General features: G+C 43.0%; 1 protein-coding gene across 1 annotated transcript in view; it reads right to left on the reverse strand.

Annotated features, from left to right (window-relative positions):
• Positions 1-1,535: 1,535 nt before the first annotated feature.
• Positions 1,536-12,492, reverse strand: part of znf536 (zinc finger protein 536) — a gene marked incomplete at its 5' end in the record, with an annotated part of 62,330 nt that continues 51,373 nt past the window's right edge. The window contains one exon of the mRNA XM_083791270.1: positions 1,536-4,413. Within this exon, the coding sequence (XP_083647396.1) occupies positions 4,256-4,413 (158 nt within the window). The 3' untranslated portion in view covers positions 1,536-4,255. The remainder of the gene's footprint in view (positions 4,414-12,492) is intronic.

The raw sequence follows: 12,492 nt of genomic DNA on the forward strand, positions 1-12,492 counted from the left end.
TGCAGAAATATTTGAACTAATGTCATAGTGTTTTTACTGTTGACTCCAATTCCGAACAAAGGCTGACTTCAAATCTGAATACAAGATACTAATAGAGTGTTTGCATGTATTACATGTAAACCCATGTAGAGGAATACACTGTAGTAACTGTGCAAATTCAATTGCCCAGCTATAGGAATAGAGTAGTACATACTTGCTCTGGCCTGACACCTACTGTCCAGCTATTGTATTACACAGTGGGTGAAAAAAAAGTACCTCTGAGCCAGTGACATCCATAGGTACCTCTCTTATAGGAACTAGTTGGCTGGTCTTAACTCACCAGCCTGACCTGAACCCCACGGAGAATCTAGGTTGTATTGTCAAGAGGAAGGTGTGAGACATGAGACTCAACAATACAATTAATTTACGACTGTTATCAAAGCAAACCTGGGCTTCCATAACACCTCAACAGTGCCACAGGCTGATCACAAAAGGGATCTCAAGGCTATGCTGTAAGAGGGTTAAGCATCCTGGTTAAGTTCTAATCGGACACACCACTGCAGCGGGTTCTAACCTAGGCAATCAGCAGCTAGGTCGTACTGCTGGGGCTGATCGGCGTGTGCACACATCCGCCTGGGTGACTGACGCCAGACTGCTGGGTGAGTGCGGTCGCTTTGGCATGGGATAAACTTTGACCAAGAAATGCACAATGAAACAAAACAGGTACAGTATGTACAAGGTTTCCTGGAAATGGCCAGTGTTCATGGCCATATATAGTGTGTATTGGAGACGTGACTAGACGTGATATCACAATGCGTGACTTCAGAACTTTTGAAATTCTACATTTATAAGAGAGGGGTGATTCAGAAGTGTACCAGTTTCATTAAAACTGGTAGATCCCTCATGGAGATCCCTTAAATCCCTTTACCTGTTCATTCAAACTCTAGACGGGCCTGCCTGGGGGGAAACTGATACTGGGGGACTGGGACACACACTGATACTCTAAAATGCACTATTTTTGTCATGAAATAAAATGCATCCAAGTAAATCGGTGCAGGCACAATCCGGAATTGCCGTCGTAGAAGAAGTTACTCTCTCCGGTACATTGCTTTATTAAAATGCATTTTAGAGAGAAGCTGGGGACCTGAGACACATCCCAGCTTGGAGCATAGACTTTTTCCTAGGTCTAGCAAGCGTGCGTGCGTGCGTGCGTGTGTTTACTGTTTACGTGTGCGTGCAGAGTTTGCTCAAGTGTTTTATTATCAACCCCATTTGTGGAACTGTTACTTTACTCAGCTACTTTGCCGGCACCCAAAAGTAATTTAGCTGAGTGCATTCGACATCATGATCACAGTGCATGAAGCTATGGCATCAGACTGACTCAGAGATAATGACTTACGTTGTAAGTGACTGTCTATTCTGAAAACAATTTACACACGTACAGTTCCCCCTTTCTGATTCCCATTCTGTCAGACGACAAAAGAAAAGAGTCTGTACGTAGTTCCATGACAATGCACTTCTTTTTTTTTTTTTTTAGTTTGAATACATTTTATTTTTATTATAAGTACAGTTCAGTAGTTACAAAACGAAGCATCTGCCATGAGGATACAGCAAAACAAAAATGGAACAAAAAAAAAAGAATGTTCAGCTCACAAGACAGGTTTGGTACATAATACGTGGAGTGGAATGCTCATTATAGCTGGATGGGAGAAAGACCAAGCCTCCCGGTGGATGGGATGCCAACTACCAGTCTCGCATCTTTACACCCATTGGAACTCAGGGTCAGAGGCCAGAAGCAGAAACCTAGCCGTCCGATTGGTCAACGCACCCAAGAGGGCACTTGTGATTGATTTTCTCAGACCCCGTTCCCCCAAATTCCTCCCTTCAAACACCCTGTTTATCTTTCCCCCCTCAACCTCACTAACTTACTTTTAATATCTCACACTCTTATTCTTCTTCGTTTTTTATTTTATTTTTTATTTTTTTATATCCTCTCTTTGTATCATTTTGGAATCGGATGAATGGTTAACTATATAGTCTAGATTAAAAAAAAGCAAAGGAAAAGGTCAAAATAAATTGTGGCTGTACTGTACGTGTATTTCTGCGTTGAAATCTCATCCTCAATCTGGATTTGAGCCATGGAAATCACCCGGCCCGAGCCGATAGTGGGCCTACCTACAACTGCAAGTCAAAACAGGATGGGTCGTCTACTAGCCTTGGGGATGGCGCTACAAAACAAATCTGGGGTAACAGTTTGTCAAAGTCACGTCGTACAGTTTTTTTCGAGTTCCAAAAAAAAGGGGGAAAAGGTATTATATTTGCACTGTACATACCGCATTAGAATTTTCTCTGGGTTCACAAAAAGGACATAGAAACATTTCACAAGGTCAAGGGACACACAAACACACACCTTCAGTTTAGTTAGTTTAGCTAGTTTTGTACTGTATAGGTTGGGTTTATAATACTATATCACAGTGCAAAATACTTCTCGGAAACGAACGAAAAGGAGAGAGAAATAGTCCTTCTATGCGTAATGGATTCTGTATAGTATATGAGGGCAAATATGTTTGCAGCACATGAGACGATTGTCGATCTTTTTTCTTCTTTTTTATCAGTACATGGAGAAGGCAATTAAGTACAGTACATGTAAAAAATAAAATAAAAAATAAAATAAAAACAACCCTACCGTCTAGCACAGCTACATAGCTTTGTAGAAGCAATAACAGATGACTGTATCTAAGCCTATACACAATGTATTTTTTTCCAGTTTTTTTTGTTTTTTTTTTTTTCCATTTTTTGTTCATTTTGTTGTCTTAAAGTAAATACATCAAACCATTTTCAGTAGTCAGTAACACTGTGCAACAATGATCGGTGGTATTTTTTTTTTTACAAACATCCGCAACACTAGAGTGCTTGAGTTCGACAGGAGAGATGAAGAGAACGGGGTGATAAAGAAAGAAATTGCTCCCCTTTTTTGTTTTTGATATATTTAGGGTTTTTTTTAACGTCCTCTGTCGAGCTCTAGAAGAATGTCTACCTATACCGGGCATGGCCGTGTGAACTACTGTAACTTCTTCGCACTTTTGTCTTCATTGTTGTTTTTTTTGTTCTTCAATAACATGTTTTAAAACTTCATTTTCACCTTTTTTAATCTACTGTATATCTCTCTATGTACATTGAGCGTCTATAGGCGCCGTATTGAATGATATAGAACAGGGAATGAAACAACAACGGCCACATAGGAAGGGTTAGGGGCCAACACTTCAGTCGTGCCATGGCGCGGTTGTTCAGGTAGGTCGAATTTAGGGCAGTTTTGAATATTCTGTTCGCCACCCCGATCATCAACATAACAGTTATCATCATCATCATCATCATCATCATCATCATTATCATCATCAAAACCACACCCACCACCATAACTGATCTCTAGTAAGCTGTAGCTATAAACATTAACACCATGCTTGTTTCTCCAAGTCAAAGCTCTGTAATAGATTGTCATCTGAAGTAATAGCATTTTTTTTAACGTCACGTCTTTAACCGTATCGAATGTGTCGCACGGCCATGTGTGACAGAACAGTGGCTCTATCTGGTCGAGTGGAGAACAGTCAACTTTTTTTTATCGTGTTCAGAATCGGAATTCTGTATTGGAATTACAACTCCAAGTATAACCATAGTGTAGTACTAGTGTAGTACTGAACAGGCAAGCAGAGTCTGGCGTGTGGGGATGCGTGTGATCGCTAGAACCAGAGTGCATTCAGTCCTAGTGGGAGCAAACATTGTTTGCGAGTCAAGGAATGTATCAGAGATGGTGGGGGGGTGGGAGGGGGGGCAGTTACGATGATTACTAACGGACAGGTAGTTTCAATAAAAATCATCAGATCAGAGAAGAGACAATGGGGGAGGGGGCATTCAGACCACAAGAGAGCAAAAAGAAACAGAGAGAAGTGGCCGCCACTTGGTTTGAGTGTCCTCCAACCTCTGTCACTGCGTTTACCGAGTCTGTCTCACAAACCTGGCGTCCCAGGAGAATAGTCCCCCGAAGGTTTGCTTCACACATACTGTAGTTCATTTGACTTCTCCTTAAATGTGACGGTAGTTATACTCTTTTTCATCTTAAATAAAGTCTTTGATATAGTGTGTTCCTTCATTGTTTATGCTTCATGACCATCGTCGTCATCCTCCTCCTCCTCCTCCTCCTCCTCCTCATCATCCTCATCACCTCCATGCTGATCATCCTGCCTTGCTCCACGTGGCGCGGCGCGGGGGAGTCGGGCCGTTAGTCTCTGTTAAGAGTGCGGGTGTCCAAACCCTCGGGGTCACCTAGCGTGCGGTTGTTAGGGTGGTTAAGGTCGTTGTTAGGGTGGTTGGGGTCGAGGGTCAGCGTGGGGTCGTGGCTCGCAGTCTGGTGGTCCTCCTCTCCTACCCACAGATGCACTACGGCCAATGAGAGAACAAGAGGCAGATTAGCACCGCAGACCTCAACAACACAGCGACCACCTACCGCCCTCCATCACACACACACACACACACACACACACACACACACACACACACACACACACACACACACACACACACACACACACACACACACACACACACACACACACACACACACACACACACACAGATCAGTGGTTCTCAAACGTTGTTTTTGTCTCAGGTCAAACCTGTAAATAACGTTTTCATTCAAGACACCTGTGAATTTCATTGTTACTTCATAGAACTTTACATTTATGTCATATTACGGTGGTTAAATATGTAAATCTTTTAACTAATTTAATCTAAGATGCATGCGTCACGAGGAAAATAATAGTAGTTTCCATTACAACAGATTTAAAATAACTGGGGTTCAAGTGACCACTTGAAACCCAGCATCCCTATTCTGGGGGAACATTTGCCGAAAACCGCAGATCTACAATCGGCTATTGTTGGCGACTGGCGAGGAGGTGTTGGTGTTCCGTCTTAATAAGTATAGAGGGTTTATGTGGTTAAACTGAACGTGGTATTCATAAATTCCAAATATAAACATTCCGCGGCACCCCTGGACTTGTGTCACAGCACCCTAGGATGCCAGAGCACCCACTTTGAGAACCACTGACATACTGTAGACACACAATCATACAAACAAAGTAACGGAACAATGTGGGCAAAGCATTTTTTGCTGTTGTCCTGTCAGTGGCGTATACAGTATGTGTGATTTACAGTAGAAGACGGTTTGAGAAGATTCAGCTCTGATAAGATTGATATGAGCTGTCAGCTTGGAATTACTGTTCATTGTTGTTCTATTAGATAGTTGTTTTCATCTATGTGAATCCTACATTGTCACTTAACACTGTATATCAGTTGTTTTGGATGGGCTACCATGAAGTCCAGGTCTTACACACATTAATTACAATACACAGTGCAATTGTGTGAAATTTCGACTCCTCATTAATGAGTTTTGAGAATTGAAATATGCACAGGGGAATTGCTACATATAGCTGTTACACTGTATACATCTGCTTATTATTCCTTCCAAATGGCCCGTACACAGAAACTTAGATTAGATTGTGATTAGGTTGTATACTGCAATAAGCATTTCTGAAGCACTAACACATTATGGATATGACAACCCGAGAAGTTTCATACTTGATTCCGAGCAAGTTCGCTTGGCTCGATAAGCGTGTGATAACACTGCGGATGAGAACTGAAGTGAGCAATTCTAATATATTTTTTAAAGTTTGGTGAATCGGTGAGACAGTAAGGAATGCTTATCTGTAATTAGGTCCCACAGCAGCGACTGCTAAATAATACAAGTTGTGTTCGCCCCGTCCTACGCTTTCATTTCCCTCAGCAACTTCTGAGAAAATTATTTAGCAATAAAATGCCACCGAACACATTTGCATGTCATGTTCTTTTAAAGTGGCGTTATGAAACTGACAAAACCAAATTAAAACAAGGGTTTATTTGAGCCGCTCTCTCGCAGAGATGGAAGCGATACCGAAATGAAAAGAAGTGTCGTGGTATCGGAGGGAGAATATAAAGACCTAATAACATGATAACACATCTCTTAGATTTGCAAGCGAGTAATGACTTCGGCTCACGTGCACGCTCTCTCTGCTCGACGCACACCAAGCCACCATCACTCTGCAATCAGCGCTGGCTGCATGGCTCCAGCTTTAAATTGTACACGTCTTACTCGCTAAAGATGGCCCCAGTGATGATTCTAAAGGGGGGAAATTATGGAAGCTATTTCCTTACCCTAATGCCATAAGAAATAGGATATCTGATGTGACTAACAACCGGAACCTCATCAGATAAGGTCTGATTATAATAAGCACTTAAATACACTAAACTGCGCAACTCGTCATTAATATGGCCACCGTTGAGAGGAAACCTTTTAAACGTGAATGGCTGCAGAGCTGGGCTCGTTGCCGGTTTAGTTGAATTCTACAATTCAAGATTCAAGGTGATTTATTTGACGAGTATATATGCAATGAAATGTTGGTGTGACATGCTCCACCTGACTGCTAACAATGTCCAACATCTTATTATAATAATAAATAATAAAAAAATATGACACAAAATATATTATTATAGAATCAAGTTAGAATACGAGTAGAATAAGGTTTTAGTACAAGGGTATCCTATTGACAATGCATGGTGAATAGGTCTGACGAGTTGGCTGTCGTCACCGACTGCCACCACTAGATGGCAAACTAGCACAGGAAATAAAATCCTGTCAGTAAATATAGCTTATTATAGACATTTGTGCATTTATACCAGCCCCTGATAAACGGCAAAAGATATATAGGGCTGTGTGTGTGTGTGTGTGTGTGTGTGTGTGTGTGTGTGTGTGTGTGTGTGTGTGTGTGTGTGTGTGTGTGTGTGTGTGTGTGTGTGTGCGTGTGCGTGTGTGTGTGTGTGTGTGTGTGCGTGTGCGTATATATACACTAAAGAAAAAAGGATCAGTACAAAATCAACAGAGCATCACGTCAGTTAACCAGAAACAGCTGTTGTTAAAGCCCCTTCCATTATCTTAAAAAAAACAATTATTTTTTCATCCAGGACTCATCCTGTCTATGATGAATTAAAACGCAGTTTGCTGCTCAAAAAAGAAAGAGTCTGGTCTCTCCCAAGGGCACTTCCTCCCTTTGACTTCCCTGTAAGGAAACTTCCTGTAACGAGCTCCAGATTAGGGCCCATATTTGATTTTCACTGTTCATTAACTAAGCCACCTGGAATGTTATTATTTAAGCGCTGCCGCTCCTTCTCCCCAAACAACTGCCGCTGCGAAGGGGGAGAGATTTCCCAGCCAACTTTATAGATTTCGCATAACTTCCCCTCGCAGTTTTTAATTTCCCATCCGGGCAGGCAGCAGATGCACCTCACAGACACCCAGAACCTGCCTGGCATTTTGTTTATCACTCCAACGCAATGCTTATCTGTCTGGTTTTTTCCTCTCTCTCTCTCTCTCTCTCTCTCTCTCTCTCTCTCTTCTTCACAGATTAAACCATTCATGCCACCGTGCACGATGGAAACCTATTAGAAATATGATGACATTAGGCTTTTGATCAAAATCTAGCTTGGCACAAACAGTGCACTGCATTGTCTCACTATGTAGGGCAGCAATGCATGTATCACATATCTGAGCCGATTGTGTACAAAAGCAGAAAGCACTACAAATTATGTGCCTGTCAACATAGCAACCCTCGTGGAAAAGGTGTATAAGGGCGCCCTCTACTGGTACATGAGGGGAACAGCGGTTTGAAACAGGGCATGTATTGGGGGAGAAGGGCCTTGGAAAGGAAACCATATGGTATGAGGACACACAGCTCCAGGATCCATCCAGTGTTAATACGTGTGTCATGCTTAACAGAATGGATAAATGGGAAAGAGGATGGAACAATGGCCTATCACCGCACTCCGAGCATGTGTTGGAGACTGCCTTGGGACCTGCTTGTGTGTGTGTGTGTGTGTGTGTGTGTGTGTGTGTGTGTGTGTGTGTGTGTGTGTGTGTGTGTGTGTGTGTGTGTGTGTGTGTGTGTGTGTGTGTGTGCGTGCGTGCGTGTGCGACGTGTGTGTGTGCGTGCGTGTGCGCTTGTCTCTCTCCCAGGTCTCACCTCACATAAACAGCAGTCTCTGCATGTGAAAACCTCAAGCGCCACACTCTCAGTGAATGATCTGCCATATACAGCGCTGTACTTTCTTTAATAAACCTCAAGCGCCACACTCTCAGTGAATGATCTGCCATATACAGCGCTGTACTTTCTTAGTAAGCTGCCTTTAAAACACGACACTGGAGACCATTCACACACAGCACGTCTTCATATCATCGAGTTCCAAACAGAGTCTATCCCCCCCCCCCCCCCCCCCCCCCCTCCTCCCCCTTCCATTTTAGAGACTCGACTCGCTCTGTTCCATCCCCCACATGACTGCATATCAAAAGTAACTGCAGAGCACATTTGTCAGTCCTGGAAACTCACTGGTGAGTTTGGAACATGTTATCACCACGGTCTGGGCACGCTTCTACTGTAGCCATACTATACATAGGGACATATTTTGTCAGTGCCTTACGCCTTATCCCTAAACTTCTTTGCCTTTTTTTTTTTTTTTTTTTTTTTTTACAAATTAGGAAGAAAAAGGATATATATATTCAACTAGCCGATCTACATCAACACGTTGTGAGCTTGTAGATCGGCTATATGAACAATTAAAAAAAGGTTTTTCAAAATAGTAATAAATGGCAAATAATTGTCGGGATAAGCCGGGTTAGGGGTGGCAGAAGATACAGCCCCTGGTGTATACGTAGTATACTATACTAAGGTATTATTACCTGCACCTTGTGTCTATAAGCTGAACCTTGTGTCTAAGCTCATAGACATACCTGCAACTCTTTATGAATACAAACGTAAATATACATAGCAGTCTGGCTCACAACCTCAGCCTGATGGCCTAAAAGTCTAATATCTCCCCCAAGTTATAAGGATATCCCTTTAGCTTAGTGGTTAAGATTAAGATGTTGGCTTTCCACTTGGGAGACCTGCGCAGGTTTGATTCCCGGGTGTTACATAATATATATTTATTGTGTTTTTCCTCCTTTCTCTTCCTCTCTGCTCCCCCCTTTCCTGAAAAATAGAAAAATGCTTTAGTGATTATTTATCCATTTGTTTTTGGTTGTTTTGTTTAGTTGTTTTGTTTAGGTTTTATTTGCGTGATTAATTCGTCCAATAATTAGAACAGTTGTTTGTCTCATGAATACATCACACAAAGAATGCACTGATAAAGTGATGCCGTTTTTCTTTGGAATGATTTTTTTAAAATGGCCAATAGTACATTTTCGTATTGTTTATAGGTCCCCGGTCTGTAAAAGACCTTAACCCTGCAGGGTACAAAATGTTAAGGGGTTGCCTTTTCCAGTGTAGCTTACAGTGCATATAGATGTAACAGCAGTGTTGTAAGGTCCCCACACACCGAGCACGTCTTTCGGATTTTTAGCTGCGTTTCTCCATCGGTTTTCCGAAAAACGTGTCCAGTGTGCAACCACCTTAAATGTTCATTTAGTTTAGTCAGTCTTTAGAGTAAAATTCCATTTAGCTTTAGTCATATTTTAGTCATCTGAAAAGTTTGACTTTTAGTTTAGTTTTAGTTGACTGTACATATAAGAAATTAGTCGACTAAAGTGACAGTTGCAAATTGCAATCTTGTAGATCTGCTATTTGTCATTTCATGCTCTACAACCAAGCATGAAATGACTTTTAGTGATGATGTCTGATGATGTCTTTTAGTTCTATAGTCCCTCCCTAACATTTTAGTCTAGTTTTTATTGGTTGACGGAATTGTCAATATTAGATGTAGACTAGTTTTTAGTATAGCTTAGTTTTCGTCAGTGAAAAAAGGTAGTCGACGATCATTTTTCGCCATAGTTTAACAGCTCTTAAGAGCATTATATCCACCATAAACAGGGCACACAGTGGAGCTGTGCGTAACCTGGCGGTGCCACTGGAGGTGGCTGGGACTGCTTTGTTCCCCTCGTTCCCAGGCATCCGGGCTGCACTAGCAGAGAGTGTTGTTCTTGGCACAGCTCTGCCTCATTGTACAGCCCAGTATTTATAAATATGTAAATATGAACGGCACCAGGCATAACACGGCTCCGCTTGTATACTTGCTGAGGAGCAGCGGCAGCGAAGGAAGTGAGCGCATCCCCCCCCCCCCCCCCACATCGTATTTTTAGATGGTTTTAATGAATACAGGATGTTTATAGTTACCATTCCCTGTGATTCGCACAAAAGACTAGAAAAATCCACATCCACCCTGACACAACCCCCCCACCCCCGTACGATCCCTCAAAGCACTATACTAAGAAGATAAGACGAAGGAAAAACAACAAAAAAGCAAATTTGTGGCGAAACACAGCAGGATTGTTTTTGCTTTGGCACTGTTTTTCACTCAGGTCCCCATTAGACAAATAGAGTGGGGTGTAAAGATGCAACAAAGTGTTGGGTAGAGGGGAAAGAGAGAGCGAGAGAGAGAGAGATGGGACACTGGAAGAAATGCACCGCGAACAGGTTCCTCACAATGCAACATCAAGGCGGAACACAATCCGGTGTTATGTTCTAATTTCTTTTCTTTTTTAAGTTGTGAAAATAACGGCGCCGATGCCGTGCGAGGCGGAGGGTGTATAAAGAAAGAGGTTGTCTGCTATTTTATTGTTGTGGGATAATACATTATTTACTTAGCGCGTCAACTTGTTGTTATTTTTATGAACTCTGAAGCTCTGTTCTGGAGGGCTCTGTCAACCCCTCCTCCTCCACCACGGCAGGAAGCATGCAGAGACACAAATGAAAAGTAATGCAAGAAAGACATGACTGACTGACTGGGGCTCTGGGGAGAGAGAGGGAAGAGTCAGTGCCTCTCTCTCTCTCTCTCTCTCTCTCTCTCTCTCTCTCACTCTCACTCTCACTCTCTCTCTCACTCCAAAACTAGTTCTGAGGCTAAAAGATTGCCCGGCTAGATAATACCTCCGTTGAGCAATTTAAGCCCAAACACTCTGATGCCACAATCTGTCTTCTCTGCCTGATAGCGCTTTTCTCCCTCTCTTCTCTCCAAATTACTTTCTTTCATATCTAATTATATTTGCTAATGATCTTATAAGAGAATAATGGAATGTGCTTGATCTATTACCTTTTTTTTTTCTTTTTCCTTTTTTTTTTTCAATACATAAATACAATGCGAGGGGGAAATGACTGCTGGAGATGGAGGGAAATACTGCATGCCAGTATTATTATTTTTTTCTTCTCCCTTTTTCTTTTTTTTTAAACTTTCTGTCTTTCTTTCTTTTGGTAATGTTTCCGATGAGAAGGAAAATGAAGCAGGGAGCTGCAGGTCATTAATGGGCGATGAACGCAGAGGTCATCTCTCACATTCTCTGTGACATTTCCCTCGTCAAGATGGCACTGAAACAATCACAACCTCGTGAGGGCTTCTCATCACGGCGGCTGTGGGGTGTGTGCCCCCTCACTTTGCTCTCTCCCCTCCGTAATCTTCCACATATTCGCATTGTGCGTGCGTCTCTCCGTCTCCCGCTCGCTTTAGCTTGTTGTACTTCTCACGGAAAACACTGGAAAACCTGTGGCATTGGGGCGACCTTGTAATTACGTAATTGTTATATGATGTTGCGGCTATACGTGCCGCGTCAGTCGGCGAGCGAGCTTAGGTGAACATGCCGGGACCTTTTTTAGAAATCTAAATGCACAGTCAAACATGATCTAAATCACGGCATTGTGTCCCTGAGTCATAGGAGGGCTGTTTGTGTGCCTGCCAAGGCTTTTCGGTTGCCTTGGTACTAAAGGCCCCGACAGAGGGATGAGATGTTTCTGAGAGGGAGCGCTTAGGGCGAGACCCTCCACCCCAGCACGCGTGAGCCATCCAAGCCTGCATGGACAAAGAACCGCGCGCGCGCGTGCGTGCGTGCGTGTGTGTGTGTGTGTGTGTGTGTGTGTTTGTGCATGCGCGCATGTGTGCGTAGGGTGTAGGGAGGGGCGCGGGTGTTCTCTTGACTTGTATACCCAAACCGGGAGCCTCAAAGGCCAGAAACTCCATTTATTCTTTCTCGATCACTTTCTGATTTTGCTGTCTGTCTGTAGGTTGATAAACCCAACAGTCTAAACACTTCACTTCAAGCTCAAAACACTTTTGACATATGACTCCATCATTCAACAACATATACATTATAGTCTTGGTCTGTCTGTCTGTCTGTCTGTCTGTCTGTCTGTCTGTCTGTCTGTCTGTCTGTCTGTCTGTCTGTCTGTCTGTCTGTCTGTCTGTCTGTCTGTTGTTCTGCCCGTCTCTGTCGCTCCCCATGGACCCCCCCCCCCCCCCCCCCCCTCCCACCCATTAATGAATAATTCTTCTGGGTTGCCAGGCTCATGCCCTGCCCAACCCAACCCCACAGCCCTCCCCTCATCTCGCCTCTTAAGCCTCTCCTCCATTCTTCCCCTCCTTTCTCTTCTCCCTGTCGTTTTTTCCTCC

This window comes from Protomyctophum parallelum, assembly GCF_964188405.1.
Source record: "Protomyctophum parallelum genome assembly, chromosome: 2".
Classification (NCBI taxonomy): domain Eukaryota; kingdom Metazoa; phylum Chordata; class Actinopteri; order Myctophiformes; family Myctophidae; genus Protomyctophum; species Protomyctophum parallelum.